We start from the raw sequence: 17,744 nt of genomic DNA, 5'->3' as shown, positions 1-17,744 counted from the left end.
CCATGCCAAGCCAACCGCACCTTGCCTTGGCCCCACTATGCCAAGCCGTCCGTGCCAAACCCTTGGCCCCACTATGCCAAGCCATCCGCGCCATTTGCCTTGGCCCCACCATGCTGGCCTTCCCTATGCGGCTACCAAAACAAAGGCGTGCGACGATCAACGGCCACCCTTCCATCCTAGATGCAAATCCTAGCCGTCCAAGGTCGCCAAACAATGCATGGTAACCTTTTGCCCAAAACCCTAGTCTTGGCCACGCCAAACCGCGCCAAGGCATGCCATGCCACATGTGTCAATGGCATGCTAACCACCATGCCGGCCTTCCCTACGCGGCTACCAAAACGAAGGCGTGCGACAATCAACGGCCACCCTTCCATCCTAGATGCAAATCCTAGCCGTCCAAGGTCACCAAACAACGCATGGTAACTTTTGGGCCAAAACCCTAGTTTTGGCCACGCCAAACCGCGCCAAGGCATGCCATGACAACCAACTTGCCGCGCCATACCATGCCGACCTTCCCTATGCGGCTACCAAAACAAAGGCGTGCGACGATCAACGACCACCCTTCCATCCTAGATGTGAATCCTAGTCGTCCAATGTTGCCAAACAACGCATGGTAACCTTTGGCCCAAAAACCTTGTTTTGGCCATGCCATACCGACCTTCCCTATGCGACTACCAAAACGAAGGCCTGCAACAATCAACGACCACTTTTTCATCTAAGGTGCAGATCTTAGCCGTCCAAGGTTACCAGCTAACGCATGGCAACCTTTGGCCTTAGTTTGGTCGCGCCTAAACAAAGCCAAAACCCTAACTTTTGGCCGCGCCTAAACTAGGACATATTAAAGCCATACTGATCATGCTTTCATGCCATTGGCTACCAAACGAAGGGTTGCAATAATCAACGGCTACCTTTCCTCTTAAGATGCAAAATCTCAACCGTCGAAGGTCACCACCGAGCCGACAAGTCTCCCAAGCTCAACTTGCCAGACAACAACAACGTGCTACATGTTTTTCACGAAAACACTCGAGACATCAACGCATTTCACAAACTGGGGGATGCTCATTGGGTATTGGTTTGGTGGGTTACATCGTGCGGAGTACACTACGCCCGTTATAAGAAAGTGTCATAAGGATGAGGCGGGTAGTAAATACAGGGAGTAATGGTGAAACGCTTTCTTTTATGGAACATCAATTTCAGGCGTTACCGGTTACCACCTTCTCCCATTTACTCACCTTTTTTCCATTTCTTAACGAGACTAGAGTACGTTTCACTTCGACTTGTATAAATAGGCATTACCTATTTCCACCGAAAACAAGTTTTTTGTCAGGAGCATACAACACTCAGAAATCACCTGTTAGCTTTCCCATCTGTTAGCTTACGCTTTCTGATACAAGTCAAAACAACTACTCTTCCAGAATCAACTATTCTGGTCTCAACACTCTCTTCACTTCCCTCCCCAAAACCAACCCTTCTCCTCCACTTTGTGACCGAAGCAAGTATGAAACGACCATTTCTTGGTTTAGGACGGACTTGTACATATTTATCTCTCGAACCTAAAGTACTCCATTGTAGTACATTGTTTAGGTTTAGACTTGTTTCTCACCCACATCGCACGAAATTACCGAAACCAACAGAAACTGTTTTCACCCTCAAACACTAGGTTAAAGGATAATCGACTCTAGTCGCAACTAGTATCACACAAGAGGTGTGGGGATTAGGTTTCTCATTTGCTCGAGTTGTCCGTTATATAGTATTCAAATTAGAGTTTTCAATCAATGTTACCTTGGTAACAAAGCATTCAATATTCACCATTATATGAAGACCTGATTAGACTCAAGCTAATATATTTCAACCGTTAGATCGAACTTAGCTTGTAATACACAAATGAAAAGTGACTTCATTTAGATATGAGTAACTGTACCTAAACCTGTACACCTTGTTGGCTCAATAATAGTTAACCGAAGTTAGCCATGTGAACACTTTCATATCAATCTTGTTCATCTTAACACAACTAGTTCAAATGACTCAAATGAAACTAGTTATGGAGTTGTTCAATTGTTTATATTCTCATAGAAGTATACAAGACACAATTGAAGAAAAATCGATTTTGATTCACTCGAATCAATTCATGAAAATTATAGTCACGGTTTGTAAAAGATTGTATTCCTTATTTTATAAATGTATTAGTTCATGAACAAACTTATTTTAGAACTTAACCCACTCAAGTGTGCAAACGGGTACACATACCTAAGTAGCGGACTTCATCTGGGTTCGCCAGTATGCGAACGGGTATGCATACTGTCGTACACCACCAAACCCAGTTGAATTCCCGGACTTGAACTTACGCCGGTACACATATGAGTATGCATACTAAGTTCCCGAACTTCAACTATCAAACGAGTACGCATACGGGTATGCATACTATGGTTCCCGGACTTGGAATAACTTGCAACAGTTAGCATACGAGTAGGCATACTGTGCTATATCCAATTAATGGTTAAATATTCTAAACTCCCATTTAAATCATTGAAACATTCTTAGAAGACGACAATAGCTATCTCACACACACTATTATCTTCAAAGCATTTTTCAAGTGATCGAATGACAAATACGAAACATTCCGATTCTACACCAAATGACTGTCTCACACAAATCATATAAGATTTTACCAAGTTATTTTCACATGATCATCTTTTTACTTTCATCAAGAATATAAGATGAACTTGGTTAAACCGAAAGTTTACGAACACATATTTCGTGAAATAGGTAAGAGAGTTAAACTCAGCTCGAAATATCAAATATGTATAATCGAAGTCTATATAGCCATACGAATTTTGTCTCAAATAGGAGATAGAGTAGAAATAAACTTCTGAATGATAGATGGGTTCAAGTCTCCACATACCTTTTGTTGATGAAGTTCCATAAATCTCTCCTTTGTAGTTCTCCGTCTTCAATCGATGAACGCCGTGAGGTCTAAAGCTCAACTACACATTCTATCCTAATCCGAGACTTAGCTATAAGTAGACTAAAAATCAAGACTTATAGTTTTGGCAAATAAACTTGACAAACAAGATTAAGATAGCAACGCTTGCGAGTTTGACAGAGCAGTGCTCTAACACAATCAGATAATGATAGGATTTTAACATATATATAAAATAATCGCAATCGCACGACGTCTATAATGTAGACAACATCAAGTATCGGTCGAACCCACTAGGAGCGATGAAAAATACCGTAACCAATTTTCGTAATCGACTAACTAAACAAGATATGAATCTCTGTTTTTTAATGAATAAAGCAAAGAAAATAAACTAAACTAATAAAATAACAAAATAAATTCAACGAGAAAAAGGTAACCAGGGATTATAGTATCCACCACTATTTCTATTCAATTACTGAAATAAAACATAATTCATGAATTATTTATTGTCCGTCCTACTGACATCACCTATTATATGTAATAGAAGCGCAAATATGACTGGGACACCCACCATCAAATTGCATTAGTGAAAAAATTATGCGAAACTAAATATAAGTTCACAAATAATACTTGGCTATTCTAAGCATACCCCATCAAAGAATTCAACCCAAGCATAGAGTATCTGAATAAGTAGACATATATATTTGCAATCCTATAAATTAAGCACGTAGGTTATTGTATTATACGTAAAAACTAATTTCATCATTAAATCGATATATAACATCATGTAATTGATTTATTCAAATCATAATAGTCTATGTTCTATAAATAAATTCAATTAACCTAATCTCCATGTAGTTTCAACATAAACCCTAGTTATAAAAATCTAGCAAGACATGAATCAAAATAGAACTGAAACCACCAAGGAAAATAAAACTTCAAAACCCCTTTCCCTTCTCAGCTCTATAGCCGCCTCCCTTCCGACGCCGGTTTTCCACCTTCTAGTACCGCCGTCCAAAAATTGGCGGAAGAACTCCCCATATTGCAACCGGAACCTTCACTTTTTTATTCCTTCAGTTCACTCATTCCACATAGAGAGCGACATCAATCTCGTTGTGCCTAAAGATAATTAGTCCAAAAATATAAAGAATTCCGTTGTACCATGTTATAGTGTGTAACCAACGAGCAATACTAAATGAATTTGGTATGTATTTTATGACTTGTTCTTTACGACACACGAAAAAACCTGTGGAGCAACAGACCCTCAACCACTCCTCACTTTGAAAATATGATCATAATATCATATCACATTGAAAGTGGGTGCAAAGTATGTGAATACTAAAATTTTCATAGGTTATCTGAAATCCAGTTCACACAGCAAAGATATTTTCTAAACCGAATTCCATAATGATATATGCATGGTCAAAATAGAGTACAAATAAGGAATCATCACGTACTTAACATGGGAAATCAATTTCCTTCATCTCATGGGCATAGTAGTCTTATTAGTTTTCTAAAGTGCAACTAGGCACACTTCACTAATTCACGACCAAAATCAAGTAGGTGCATTATCTCTTAGCTCAACAACACCATGTCATTTATTTCCCTAACACATTTGCCTCCCAGTGATTTAACAAAGAAAACAACTCTTTGTTCCACCACTTTTTTTTTATCTGTGAGTAGTATAACACTGCATTTGCCTCCTATTGATTTAACAAAGAAAACAACTCTTTGTTCCACCATTCTTTTTTTTATCTGTGAGTAGTGATGAAGATATTATATATATGCAGAATATGATCTTTTCGTCGCAAACATCATTTTGATCCTTATTTAGCCTTTTATTCTTATGGATGACTGGATTTGCTTGTATTTCCTACAAATGACTCAAAATAATCTTATTAGCGAAATAACGAGGCTTAGTTAATGTAGTTATGAGTATAATTATGTTTCATTTATGTGCTTATAAGATGCTATATGTTTTGAAGCGTTGCTTTTTTCTCTATGCTATTCCCTTCAAAAATGATATCTAAGATATCCCCAGATTCTTTTGAAGTTTCAATGTAGTCACATGATTTTGGGGATCTTAGCGTATCGCATGTATAATACCATTCAATCCATCCAACCCACATTAATTCCAATGGCGTCATAATCACCAATATCTTTGGCATAGGTTACACGGTTTACACTAATTATTGTACGAGTATAACCTTTCACCTGTGTATTGAAATCACGAGCTTGTAAGAAGGAATACATAAATAGTTTCCACCATAAGTAATTAATGCCATCAAATCCCGGTGCTACCTAAAATGAACCGGGTTGACACAAGCTCAAATTCATGTTTACAGGTTTAGATCGCAATGAACACAAACTTATTAGGTCATTACAGTGTTTGCCTACTCTGATACCAATTGAAAAGAGAGAGTAACTAGTACATCACCAACTTTTTCGTTTGGGAACTTATATGGACAATCCTTGTACAACCTATATGTTTGGTTACGAAAATGTATACAATATTATTTTACAAGATAAACTCAGTATATACCTTAACTGTACACGAACCGATATCTGATAAGAAGAAGTCTTGTAATTTATATTTCAAGACATGAATTCAACAAGAACGAGTCTTGTAAGTTCTTTACAGTTAAGTTAATACTATCAAGGTTTAATGACGTACAACCTATGATATTTCAATTGTAAAGATAAAACAATACAATGCGGAAAAGAAATAACACATACACTAAAAAAAAATTATTAGCGAGGAAACTACAATCTTGCAGAAAAACTTCGGGCCTAGTCCAGATTGAACACACAATGATTTAAGTTGTTACACCAATTGCCTACTACCAAATTTCAGGCTAGATGTAATACCTTCTTCAGTTGTGTTCTTGCACTTGTAAAGCTCCTATCAGAACACCGAGTATCTTTAAGAATTTTTCTTATTATAACTATTCTAGCAGAACACTAGTTTTCTTTAGAAGATATTAAAACAGTTAGGGTTTACAACTTTACACGTTCCACAACCTAATTGATTTACCTCATAAAAAATATTCTAATGATATCTTGATATATCAAATCTAAGGTTTATGATAAATAATCACCTAAATACAGGTTGCCTAATTATCTAAAAAGATTATTACCAACATATGCTTTAGGATCCCAAAGTAAAAATTTAACGTTTCACTCTTGTTCGTGAACATCAAGAGGTGGAAATAACCTTGTGTAACACAAACACAATTTTCCAAGGGATGGTTTGTGTAGCTACATGAAACCTCCTTTAATAATGAATAACCGATGCTAAGTTGCTTAGAATTCAAGTCACCTTGTCTAGGAATGGAAACATCAAAAACTTGACCAAAATAGGCTTAAGGTCACGTTTTTTCTCTTTAGTTCACAAACTATTGCAAATAGTTCGTGGCTTCGTGTACTATTCCCTATTCACGAACTGCTTTTAGCCAAATACTTCTTCTTTAGTAAATCACGCATACCTTCTTCATTATAACTCAGAATTGAGTGATTCTTGGCTCGTTTACTTCAGATTTTTGTTCACCATACCATGGAGACCTTTCACGCGTTAAAGGTCGTTCTCACTAAAGTCCTAGGCTTAAATTTTCTCGTGTGTATACATATGTATATTTACCGTCATAGGAATTATTCTAAAACATGAGCACTTTGTTTCAATAGATAGATAGGTAGAACAAACAAGAGAATTAAGTATTCGTTACTAACCTTTAATGAAGATCTTTATAGGTCTTTATGTAGTCTCCAATTCATAATTTTTAAAGATAACTTCGATTCCATACTCTACTACTTCTAATCTAATCCGAAAATGAGTTTGTGGACTAAATCAAGAATGTCTTTTGGCATCTAATTTTACAACTGACTTAACATACCAACACCAGTGGGTTTAACTAAACAATGCTCTAACATAAGTTCTCGTTGATATCTTCGTGTGATCTTCGATTTTTAATCTCCATTCATCTACGATATATGGAGAATTATGAGACTCAACTATATAATCCAATCTAATCCTAATATGAAACTAACCTTAATAGATTTAAGCCCAAGAAATAGTTTTGGTCATCTAACATTGACAACATACCTGACAGCACTAACGGAGTCCGGAACACATACAAAAATGAAAGAACATCAAGCTCTCACATTTTGAACCTACTCACCAGTGGTGAAACATGAGATTGTTTTGGGTGCAAAGATAAAAAGCCTTAGAAGGAACGGCCAAACAACCCATTTTTTCCCATATAAACGTAAATTAACTAGTAAAAGATTTGAGAATTTTTTGTTAGGTTATAAACATTCATGCCTTAAATTTTTTGTACAATTTTCATATGAAATTATTATTTTTAATACATTTTTCAAAAATAAAAAATGAAAATCCTATTTCGGACAATGAGTCTAAATCGTAAATAAAAATAATCGGTGAATCCTAAAACTTCAATTCATACCTCAAAAAAAATGTCTCAGTCACTTTTGATTTTTTGTTTATTTCATTTCATTTCTTTTGGTATTTGAAAGATGTTTTTATAAGATCTCTACACTTTATAACGGAGACTCAAAAGATGTTTTTCGTATTTGGATACTGTTACTGTTAAATTGGCAATGTTACCCACCAGTTCATGTTATTCACATGTTCTGATGTATTTTGGGTTAGACTTGATCTAGTCATTGCCTTATACTTTGGTACATCCTGATTTTAAAAACAAAATCAGTTTGTCCCTAGTTGTTAGTTCCTTTCCTTTGCGAGAGAGAAGAAGGTCCTCTAGAATTGTTTTTAGGTATGAAATGATAGGAAGGAGTCGGTGGAGATACTACAACTTCAATGACTCTTTTGTAATCTTGATTTATTTATTTTTTGTAAGGTATTCGATTTATTAAATAAACTTTATTAGCCTTTTTATCCAGGAAAAAAAACAAATGGAGACTCAAATCTCGATATACCGGTATGACAATCTGGGCTCTGGCCAACCGGGTTAGTGTCACACCTTCAAACACCCCAGATATTTTTCTGCAAAAGTGTAACCCGGTAGCACAGTGGTTCTGTGAATAAAGCTTCACCCACCTGCACTTCAGCCTTATAAGTTTGCACCTATGCAAACAACCAACTCTTCAATTTATCAGCGGAAGTCTTTACACTACGGGAAAAACAGTTATCTATAATTGTAACTTGACAACTCATATTTTTAAATTTATGAAAGGTGGCATGTTTTACTACATTTATCAAATAATGGTTGTCAAAGTTAAAAAACGTCCAACTCTTAGGACAAAGAGGACCAAAGAGTAGTGACGAGAATCAAAACCACAACATTTTGTGTGCAAAGAGTAGTGACCACCTTTAGACTTTAACTACTCATAATGTAAATATAGTGAATAACTATATAACAACATTCATAACGGTTGTTGAAGTTAAAAAAAATATTGTTTCGACAAAAGCAGTTGGAGAGATTCGAACACAAGCCTGCTACGCGTTAGTACAAGTCATCAACCATCCTTCCGTATTCACAATATTGGTAGATTTGTGTTTTGTTTTTTGATCTCTATTCAAAACCATTATAAGAGTTGTAAAATGAAGAATTAACTTTGAAAAAATATTGTTTCGACAAAAGCAGTTGGAGAGATTCGAACACAAGCCTGCTACGCGTTAGTACAAGTCATCAACCATCCTTCCGTATTCACAATATTGGTAGATTTGTGTTTTGTTTTTTGATCTCTATTCAAAACCATTATAAGAGTTGTAAAATGAAGAATTAACTTTGAAAAAAAATGAAGATCGGGAGAGTCGAACCTGAGCCTCCTCTGTCCAAATCTGGGATTCCAACCGTCTTTCCACATTCACATGTGTGGTTATATTTTACTTCTACGTCTATATGTAAGAAAAATTTCAGCTGAGCTTAAAAAATGATGCCAGTGAATATAGCCACTATGCCTGAAACATACAAGGCATTCTCTGCAATCACATTTCAATCAACACTCATAGTATATCTATATCTCCACTGACGTACCAGATTCACGCAAGTTTTGGTGAAGCAAAGACCAGTCCTGAAGAAGTTTCAAATGCTCACAGTTGTGAAGTATATTGACTGCAAAAAAAAGCAAGACATTGACTGCAAAAAAAGGCCAAGTGCAGAATTAGAGACCACAACATGATTTAAGTCACCAATTTCTGCACATAACTTCAGAAAAACTGCATTTAAGTAACAAATCCTCTTTTCTGTCCTCCTTTATCCGGGCTTGAGACCGGCAATGAAATGATATATATATCATTTCAATGGCGGAGTTAAAAATGGGGGTTCATCTTAAGAGAAACAGATAGCATATCATATATACCAACAATATTACAAGTCATAAAGTGAAACAAGTAGCATGAAGTTTTAAAGATAAAACAACTCCAGACCAAAAGTACAACAAAACCAAAATGAAACAAAAATAATACCCAAATTCAGTATAAATGAAAAAAGTAAACCCACCATCAATGATACTTATTTTTCTTTTTCTTATTCTTCTTGTTCTTCTTCTTTGTTGGAACCACTAAGATAGGTTCATCATCAGTTCTTTCACAACTCTCGGTCTCGTCATCCATTTGTGAGACAAGAGTTGAAGGATCCACTGGATGGCAACTTGTGTCTTCTTGTTCATTGTATTCCTCTAATTCATGGAAACCCCTAGGTGGTGGTTTCAACATCACAAACCAATTAGATGTATCTGACTCTCGAGAATAGAAAACTTGCGGGGCTTGTGACGCTAAAATGAATGGATCATTCTGATATTGGTTCTTATGCTGACGTAAGTTTACCAATGTATAGCCTTTTTCAATCTTGACACCAAAATAGGTGTGAGCCCAGTCACATTTGAATATGGGAATCTGAAACATATGTTGGTAGTCCAACACGAGAATTTGTTTTAAAACACCATAGAAACCACTCATTTGTGACCGTCCTGCAACTAAAGATTTTGATTCAATTGAAACACCACTGTTTTGTGTGACTCTTTGAAAATCCTTCGTAATAAACCTTGACCCATTTATTTCCAAGCCTTTATATGATACACAATTATCTAAAGGACCATATGCCAACCATTCTACTGTATTTGATACTGATATGCCTTGACTAATTTTCATTTTAACCTATAAATATAATTTAGTTAGAAGAATACAAGTGATCACAGTAATTGGCGCAAGCTGTTTTGGGTAATGCAAAAAACAGGTACTACTGGCAAATGACCAAGTGGTAGTGCACATACCTTTAGCCGTATCCAATCTGCAAATGTCTCTGAGTGTATGGAAATGAGTTGGTTTTCATCACTGGAAGTATCATAAGAACTTAACTCATCCATGTGCATTCTAATAAGAAAAAAGTAATATGAAAAAGATTTGTAAAGGTATAATAACTGATAACAATTTGAAATGAACATATAATGTCATACTTACGTTCTATATGGGTCAATTTCTGTTGTGTTAAAAAGAACGTATCTATGAGCGATATTTAGCATATCACTATCAATACACACTCGAGCACCTTTAGAAAGAGGACGCCCTGCAGTTGTGGAAGCATGTTGATTGTCTTCATGACGGCTCTGATCTACTCTCCCTTCATCTGCTTTGTCTGCATGAACATTACAAAACCTGACGCACTCCATTCCCAGGTAACACTCTTATATACATGCTTCAGGTTGTGCGTAATTTCTTACGTATTCTTTGAATATCTTCATATACCTGCGACAGACCAACCTTTAACTATTAGAACATTGCACTTAAGTTGTTTTTTCTGTTTACATGAAACAAGAAAACAAAAGTGTTAAAACTAATGAAACAAGTAATACCTTTCAAATGGATACATCCAACAATATTGTACGGGTCCACACAAACGCACTTCTCGATCTAGGTGAATTTTCAAGTGTACCATCACATCAAAAATTATAGAGGGAAGTACATCTCCAACATACACAAAGTCTCAGCAATTTCTTCTTCAAGTTCTACTAATCTATCGAGATCAACTGCCCTTTGGCATATTTCGTTAAAATAAGAACATAACCGATTAACCGCAGTACTTGTCCCATCAGGTAAAAGTCCCTTCAAAGCTACAGGTAATATTTGTTGCATAAGAACATGGTAATCATGAGCTTTAAGGACACCCAAGCAACCATCTTTCGAGAAATGCCTCCTAAGATCAGAACTATACCCAGATGAAACCTTAAAATTTCTCATCCTATTATAAAATATAGCCTTTCCCTTGTCTCTCAAGTTATATGGTGCTGGTGGAAGCCATGTTTTGCCATTTTTGAGTGTTGGATGCAAGTCTTCTCTGATTCCCATACTTTTCAGATCATTACGGGAGTTTAAGCCATCTTTTGTTTTAAAATTTATATTCAATATAGTACCAATGACACTCTCACGGACCTTTTTTTCGTATGCATAACATCAATATTATGCCGTAGTAACAAATCCTAGGAAGGAAGGAAGATAATAACATCAATATCTAGCTCATGTGATAATATTTTGACTATCCAAACACTATAAGAGACAGCCTATTTACATATTCATACCGGGTAGCAGATGAAAAAGAGACGATTTACATATTCATACCGTGTAGCAGATTAAAAATAGTCTATTTAGATATTCAAACATGCCAACATGCATTTGAGGTTAGAACTTACCTTCCAATAAGGAAAGTCGAAAAATATGGACTGTTTGTTGAATATCAGATGGTCAGCATCCTGTGTACCAGAAGTAGCAGCAGCACTCGAACATGCATCAGTAGCAACTGCCCTTTTCCGCTTCTCACACTTAGAATTACCGTCATTTGCACCTGTTGCCGCACTACTCTGAACCTTTTTCTGGTTATTCTTCTTATTATTTTTCTTCTTATCATCTTTATCTTTCCTTTTCTCTGCCTCGTTCTGCTTCACTTTCCAAAAATCATTCACAATAATGCTCTGACGTTCAAAGGCCACAACACAGACATAATAGGTGGATTTTCATTCCTTTCAATCTCTCCATTAAATATGGCTTTCTTATTATGCGATCGATAAGGATGATTACACGGTAGAAATATTCTATGAGTCATGTAAACAATTTTACGACTAAATGACAACCAGTTCGAAAGAGTATTATCACCACAAAGAGGGCAGGCTGCCTTCCCCTTATACGTACATCCAGATAGATTACCATAAGAAGGAAAATCATTTATCGTCCGCATCAATAAAGCCTTCAAGTTGAACATTGTCTTACTAAACTTATCATAAAACTCCACGCCATTATCCCACAACTCAATCAGATCATCTATCAGTGGTTGCAAGTATATATCGATGTCTCTACCTGGTTGTTTCTTTCCTGGAATCAGCAAGCTTAAAATAATATTTTCGTCTTGCATACACTGCTGAGGGGGGAGATTATATACCACAATCAACACCTGCCAAAAACTGTGGGTTGGTGAAATATCGCCAAACGGATTAAATCCATCAGCAGCAAGCCCAAGACGCAAATTACGCGATTCTGAAGCAAACTCGGGGAACTTTGTGTCTGTGTGCTTCCAAGCCAAAGAATCTGATGGATGACGTATCTTCCCATCTTTACTCTTATGCGTCGCGTGCCATATCAGTTGCTGAGCCAGATCTATTGATTTATACAATCTCTTTAATCTCGGCACAATGGGGAATTATCTAAGCACCTTAACCGGTATCTTCTTTTTGGGCCTGTCTATCATGTCATCATATTCCATGTTAGATGTCTCTTCCTTCCACCTAGAATAGTGACATTTAGGACATTCATCTGCATCTTTCAACTCCTTTATGAACAAACAACAATAATTCTCACAAGCATGTATTTTCTCATATATAAGTCAGTTTAAAAGCCTTCAACAACTTTTTCACTTCATATGTTGATTTGGGAAGACAATGACCTGGGGGGATACATTGAACCAGTTATCTTGAGAAGTTCATCAAAAGCTTTCCGAGATACACCATTTACCATCTTGTGCCTATACAACTCAATAGTGATCGATAGCTCCGTGTATGTAGTACAACCAGGGTATAAAGAGAAGTCAGCCTCTACTATCTGGTTTGCCAACCCCTCGTCCTGCATAGTATCCAGATGACCCGGATATAATAACCTTCCACATTAGCTTCTGTACACATATGATAAAAATTACGTCTTGCTCCCTCTTCATGAACATCATTAGAACTATTATCCTTCTCGCCGTGAAGAACCTACTTTGTGCAAGTAGGATCCATTCCTCGTTTTAGAAAGTGAAGATGCACTGTACACGGAGGAAGTGGCTCAGCAAGATTCTTACAATCAACACACGGACAACTAAACTTAGGAGGATTTCCAAGTTTTTTACGAGCCATATCTACGAAATTTTGCACTGCATCCTACTATGCAAGACCAGCCCTACACGAAAGATGGATAAATTTAAACACGGTGTAGACAACATGGCACAACAAACCAAAGTAAAGAATGTAATATGTAGATTGACTTAAATCTACATTCTAGAGTGACAATATAGCATAGCAAACCAAACTTGGAAGGATATTAACCTTGGCCAATAAAACCAATCTTTATTCATCATTTGGACGGAGTTGAGTTTACCTACCACTTGAATCTGCAATAGAAAAAATTAAAAAGAGTTGGAGCAATATGATTCAGACAAAATATGCAGCTCTATCTATTTCAGAGAACCATAAGTATACACTTGTCTTACTTTGGAACATCTACATGAAAAGATTGTACTTCATATTTCATTTAAATCAGGTCTTACACATATAATTAAAAATTATTACATACGAAGACTTTTCCCTAGATTTTTAATTAGATCAGCCATTTGATTTTTAGAAACTCTAACTTTTTCTTTTGCAGCAATGAAGATAGCATCTGAACCCATGTAAAATCTCCACATTGTTCACATACAAGGTAAGCTATGTTCTTATTGTGTTGATTATTGCATATTTTTAGGGTGAGTTTGTAGTTGCAGTTTGAAGAGAAGCACAACTGATCATGCAGTGGACAACTTTTGAAAGAGTGTTCATCTTCTCCACAAGCATTACAGGTTTTCTCTCATGGTAACAACAACAACTTGGCTTTGCAAGGGTCAGAAGCATCATCAAACCATTCAAAGTAGGTGCAGGTAGGTATGGTGCACTTGAAGAACATTTTTCCATTGGTTTCAGTTGTTGTAGATCGTAGAAATGCTCTCACACCAATACAAGGAACATGCTTGCACCTAGAATAGAGCCAGGGACAAACTTTTGTCTCATGGTTCCCTTGTTCACACATAGCACACTCATTTAGGATTTTTTCCATTCTCATCTTACTGTTGATGTTGTTGCAGCTACTACTGCTACTTGGAGAGTCTTTCACACCTCCACCCATGACTGATCTACCCTACAAATAATATGCCTAATTAAGTAAACCAACAAGTAATGCAATCCTGCCACATTTGACTACTTTTAACAACAAGAAATGCACACACACAGACACACATTAAACTTAACGAGGTCCAAAATATGTATAACACAATCAGTTGACAATACTCTAAATATCTAAAACATACCTTTGAACTCTTCTCACAAATTAAGCTCTGTACATGAAGTTCTTATGAAATAATAAACTGATTTGAAGACCAAATTGAAGAAAATCCTGCAAAACAATTAAAATTTCAATCAAAATTTTAAATAGAATTTCATAGAAAAACACCTGAATTTAATGCAAAATTCCAATCATTTGAATTAAATGCAACTACTACATGAATTTAATGCAAACCTAAATTCAAAAAAAAACTAAAATTAAATGCAAACGTAAATTCAAAAAAACCCTAAAATTAAATGCATGCAATAATTTAACTTATTTAATCCAATGATTGAATTGAATGAACTAAATTAACTCAAATGAATTAAATGCAATGATTGGAATTTTTTTAAAAATCAAAAAATCAACATACGAGTCACATGACGAGAATCGAAAAAAAAAAAGTAAAACCTTAAACATATCGAGAAACCCAAGTTACAGACCTGTTAAGTCTTCAGCTACCTCGATCTATTGATGGTTGTAAGTATTCAACTTGATCTGTTGGTGAAGAAATCTTCAGCTACCTCGATCTATTGATGGTGGTTAGAGTGATTGTGAGCTGAGTTGATGATGGTGGTTCTGATGATGGTGAGTTGTTGATGATGATGAGCTGTTGATGATGGTGGTTTAAAGAAGAAGGGACGAAGGAGGAGGTGCTGCAAAAATGGTTAGAGAAAAAAGAAAAGAAGTGGCCGAGAATGGTTGAGGAAAGAAAAGATAAGGATAAAATGAAAAACAAAAACAAAAACAATATTGGACGGTTAGATATTGAAATGGATGGTCATGATTTAATATTTTGTATAACCCCTTTCACAAGTGTTATAAAATGTCGTCATAGGGGTTTTGTCATTCTGCTAAATATTTTCACTTCTGCTAAATTTGTTTTCACTTCTGCTAAATTTTTCACTTCCGCTAAATTTTTCTGTATTCTGCTAAATTTTTTCACTTCTGTTAAATTTTTCTCTATTCTGCTAAGGTTTCGGAGAATATACGATGGAATCTTACCCGTAAATGGTTTAATTCGTCGTTCTTACGAAGTTTCAGACTTATGCTCAGGTCCAGGTTTCGATCTCGGACCCAGTTTCTTTCTCGAAGTTGACGAATTTAGGGTTTGTTGAACGTTTCGGAGAATGTACGATGGAAGCTTACCCGTAAATGGTTGGATTCGTCGTTCTTACAAAGTTTCAGACTTATGATCAAGTACAGGTTTCGATCTCGGACCCAGTTTCTTTCTCAAAGTTGACGAATTTAGGGTTTGTTGAACGTTTCGGAGAATATATGATGGAATCTTACTCGTAAATGGTTGGATTCGTCGTTCTTACGAAGTTTCAGACTTATGCTCAAGTCTAGGTTTCGATCTCGGACCCAGTTTCTTTCTCGAAATTGTCGAATTTAGGTTTTGCTGAATGTTTCGGAGAATATACGATGTAATCTTACCCGTAAATGGTTGGATTTATTGTTCTTACGAAGTTTCAGACTTATGCTTAGGTCCAAGTTTCGATCAAGGACCCAATTTCTTTCTCTAAGTTGACGAATTTAGAGTTTTCTGAACGTTTCGGAGAATATACGATGGAATCTTACCCGTAAATAGTCGGATTCGTCGTTCTTACGAAGTTTCAAACTTATGCTCAAGTCCAAGTTTTGATCTCGGGCCAGTTTCTTTCTCTAATTTGACGAATTTAGGGTTTGCTGAACGTTTCGGAGAATATACGATGGAATCTTACCCGTAAATGGTTGGATTCGTCTATCTTACAAAGTTTCAGACTTATGCTCAAGTCCAAGTTTCGATCTAGGACCCAGTTTCTTTCTCGAAGTTGACGAATTTAGGGTTTGTTGAACGTTTCGGAGAATATACAATGGAATCTTACCAGTATATGGTTGGATTCATCGTTCTTACGAAGTTTCAGACTTATGCTCAAGTCCAGGTTTCGATCTCGGACCCAGTTTCTTTCTCGAAGTTGACTAATTTAGGGTTTGCTAAACGTTTCTGAGAATATATGATGGAATCTTATGGTTGGATTCGTCGTTCTTACGAAGTTTCAGACTTATGCTCAAGTCCGGTTTCGAACTCGGACCCAGTTTCTTTCTCGAATTTGACGAATTTAGGGTTTGCTGAACGTTTCAGAGAATATACGATGAAATCTTACCCGTAAATGGTTGGATTCGTCGTTCTTGCGAAGTTTCAGACTTATGCTCGAGTCCAGGTTTCGATCTCGGACCCTATTTCTTTCTCGAAGTTGACGAATTTAGGGTTTGCTGAACGTTTCGGAGAATATACGATGGAATCTTACCCATAAATGGTTGGATTCGTCGTTCTTATGAAGTTTAAGACTTATGCTCAAGTCCAGGTTTCGATCTCGGACCCAGTTTTTTTCTCGAAGTTGACGAATTTACGGTTTGTTGAACGTTTCGGAGAATATACGATGGAATTTTACCTGTAATTGGTTGAATTCTTCGTTCTTACGAAGTTTCAGACTTATGCTCAAGTCCAGGTTTCGATCTCGGACCCAGTTTCTTTCTCGAAGTTGACTAATTTAGGGTTTGCTGAACGTTTCTGAGAATATACGATGGAACCTTATGTTTGGATTCGTCGTTCTTACGAAGTTTCAGACTTATTCTCAAGTCCAGGTTTCGATCTCGGACCCAGTTTCTTTCTCGAATTTGACGAATTTAGGGTTTGCTGAACGTTTCGGAGAATATACAATGGAATCTTACCCGTAAATGGTTGGATTCGTCGTTCTTACGAAGTTTCGGACTTATGCTCAAGTCCAAGTTTCGATCTCGGACCCAGTTTCTTTCTCGAAGTTGACGAATTTAGGGTTTGTTGAACGTTTCGGAGAATATACGATGGAATCTTACCAGTAAATGGTTGGATTCTTCGTTCTTACGAAGTTTAGACTTATCCTCAAGTCCAGGTTTCGATCTCGGACCCAGTTTCTTTCTCGAAGTTGACTAATTTAGGGTTTGCTGAACGTTTCTGAGAATATACGATGGAATCTTATAGTATGATTCGTCGTTGTTACGAAGTTTCAGACTTATGCTCAAGTCCCGGTTTCGATCTCGGACCCAGTTTCTTTCTCGAAGTTGACGAATTTAGGGTTTCTGAACGTTTCGGAGAATATACGATGGAATATTACCCGTAAATGGTTGGATTCGTCGTTCTTAAGAAGTTTCAGACTTATGTTCAATTCCAGGTTTCGATCTCGGACCCTGTTTTTTTCTCGAAGTTGACGAATTTAGGGTTTGCTGAAC

At 36.5% G+C, this 17,744-nt stretch overlaps 1 protein-coding gene across 1 annotated transcript; it reads right to left on the bottom strand.

Moving 5' to 3' along the window:
- Window positions 1-9,401: 9,401 nt before the first annotated feature.
- On the bottom strand, window positions 9,402-13,824 carry LOC113304952. The gene is made up of 11 exons (XM_026554071.1): window positions 13,771-13,824; window positions 13,522-13,530; window positions 12,829-13,004; window positions 12,598-12,670; window positions 12,001-12,531; window positions 11,585-11,863; window positions 10,971-11,327; window positions 10,644-10,695; window positions 10,359-10,533; window positions 10,172-10,271; window positions 9,402-10,055 (listed from the first exon to the last, which is right to left on the bottom strand). The coding sequence occupies exons 1-11, from the start codon at window positions 13,822-13,824 to the stop codon at window positions 9,402-9,404; spliced, it is 2,460 nt and encodes an 819-aa protein (XP_026409856.1).
- Window positions 13,825-17,744: the final 3,920 nt, after the last annotated feature.

This window comes from Papaver somniferum, chromosome 8 (assembly GCF_003573695.1).
Source record: "Papaver somniferum cultivar HN1 chromosome 8, ASM357369v1, whole genome shotgun sequence".
Classification (NCBI taxonomy): domain Eukaryota; kingdom Viridiplantae; phylum Streptophyta; class Magnoliopsida; order Ranunculales; family Papaveraceae; genus Papaver; species Papaver somniferum.
This window is presented reverse-complemented; position numbering and strand designations above follow the sequence as displayed.

Bases quoted from the DNA above. Each gene is read 5' to 3' on its own strand.
- LOC113304952 (XM_026554071.1), bottom strand. From the start codon at position 13,824: ATGTGGAGATTTTACATGGGTTCAGATGCTATCTTCATTGCTGCAAAA. The intron at 11,328-11,584 runs GTAAGTTCTAAC...TACGAAAAAAAG, and splicing joins TCGACTTTCCTTATTGGAAG to GTCCGTGAGAGTGTCATTGG. The intron at 10,534-10,643 runs GTATATGAAGAT...ATGTTCATGCAG, and splicing joins TAAAGGTTGGTCTGTCGCAG to ACAAAGCAGATGAAGGGAGA.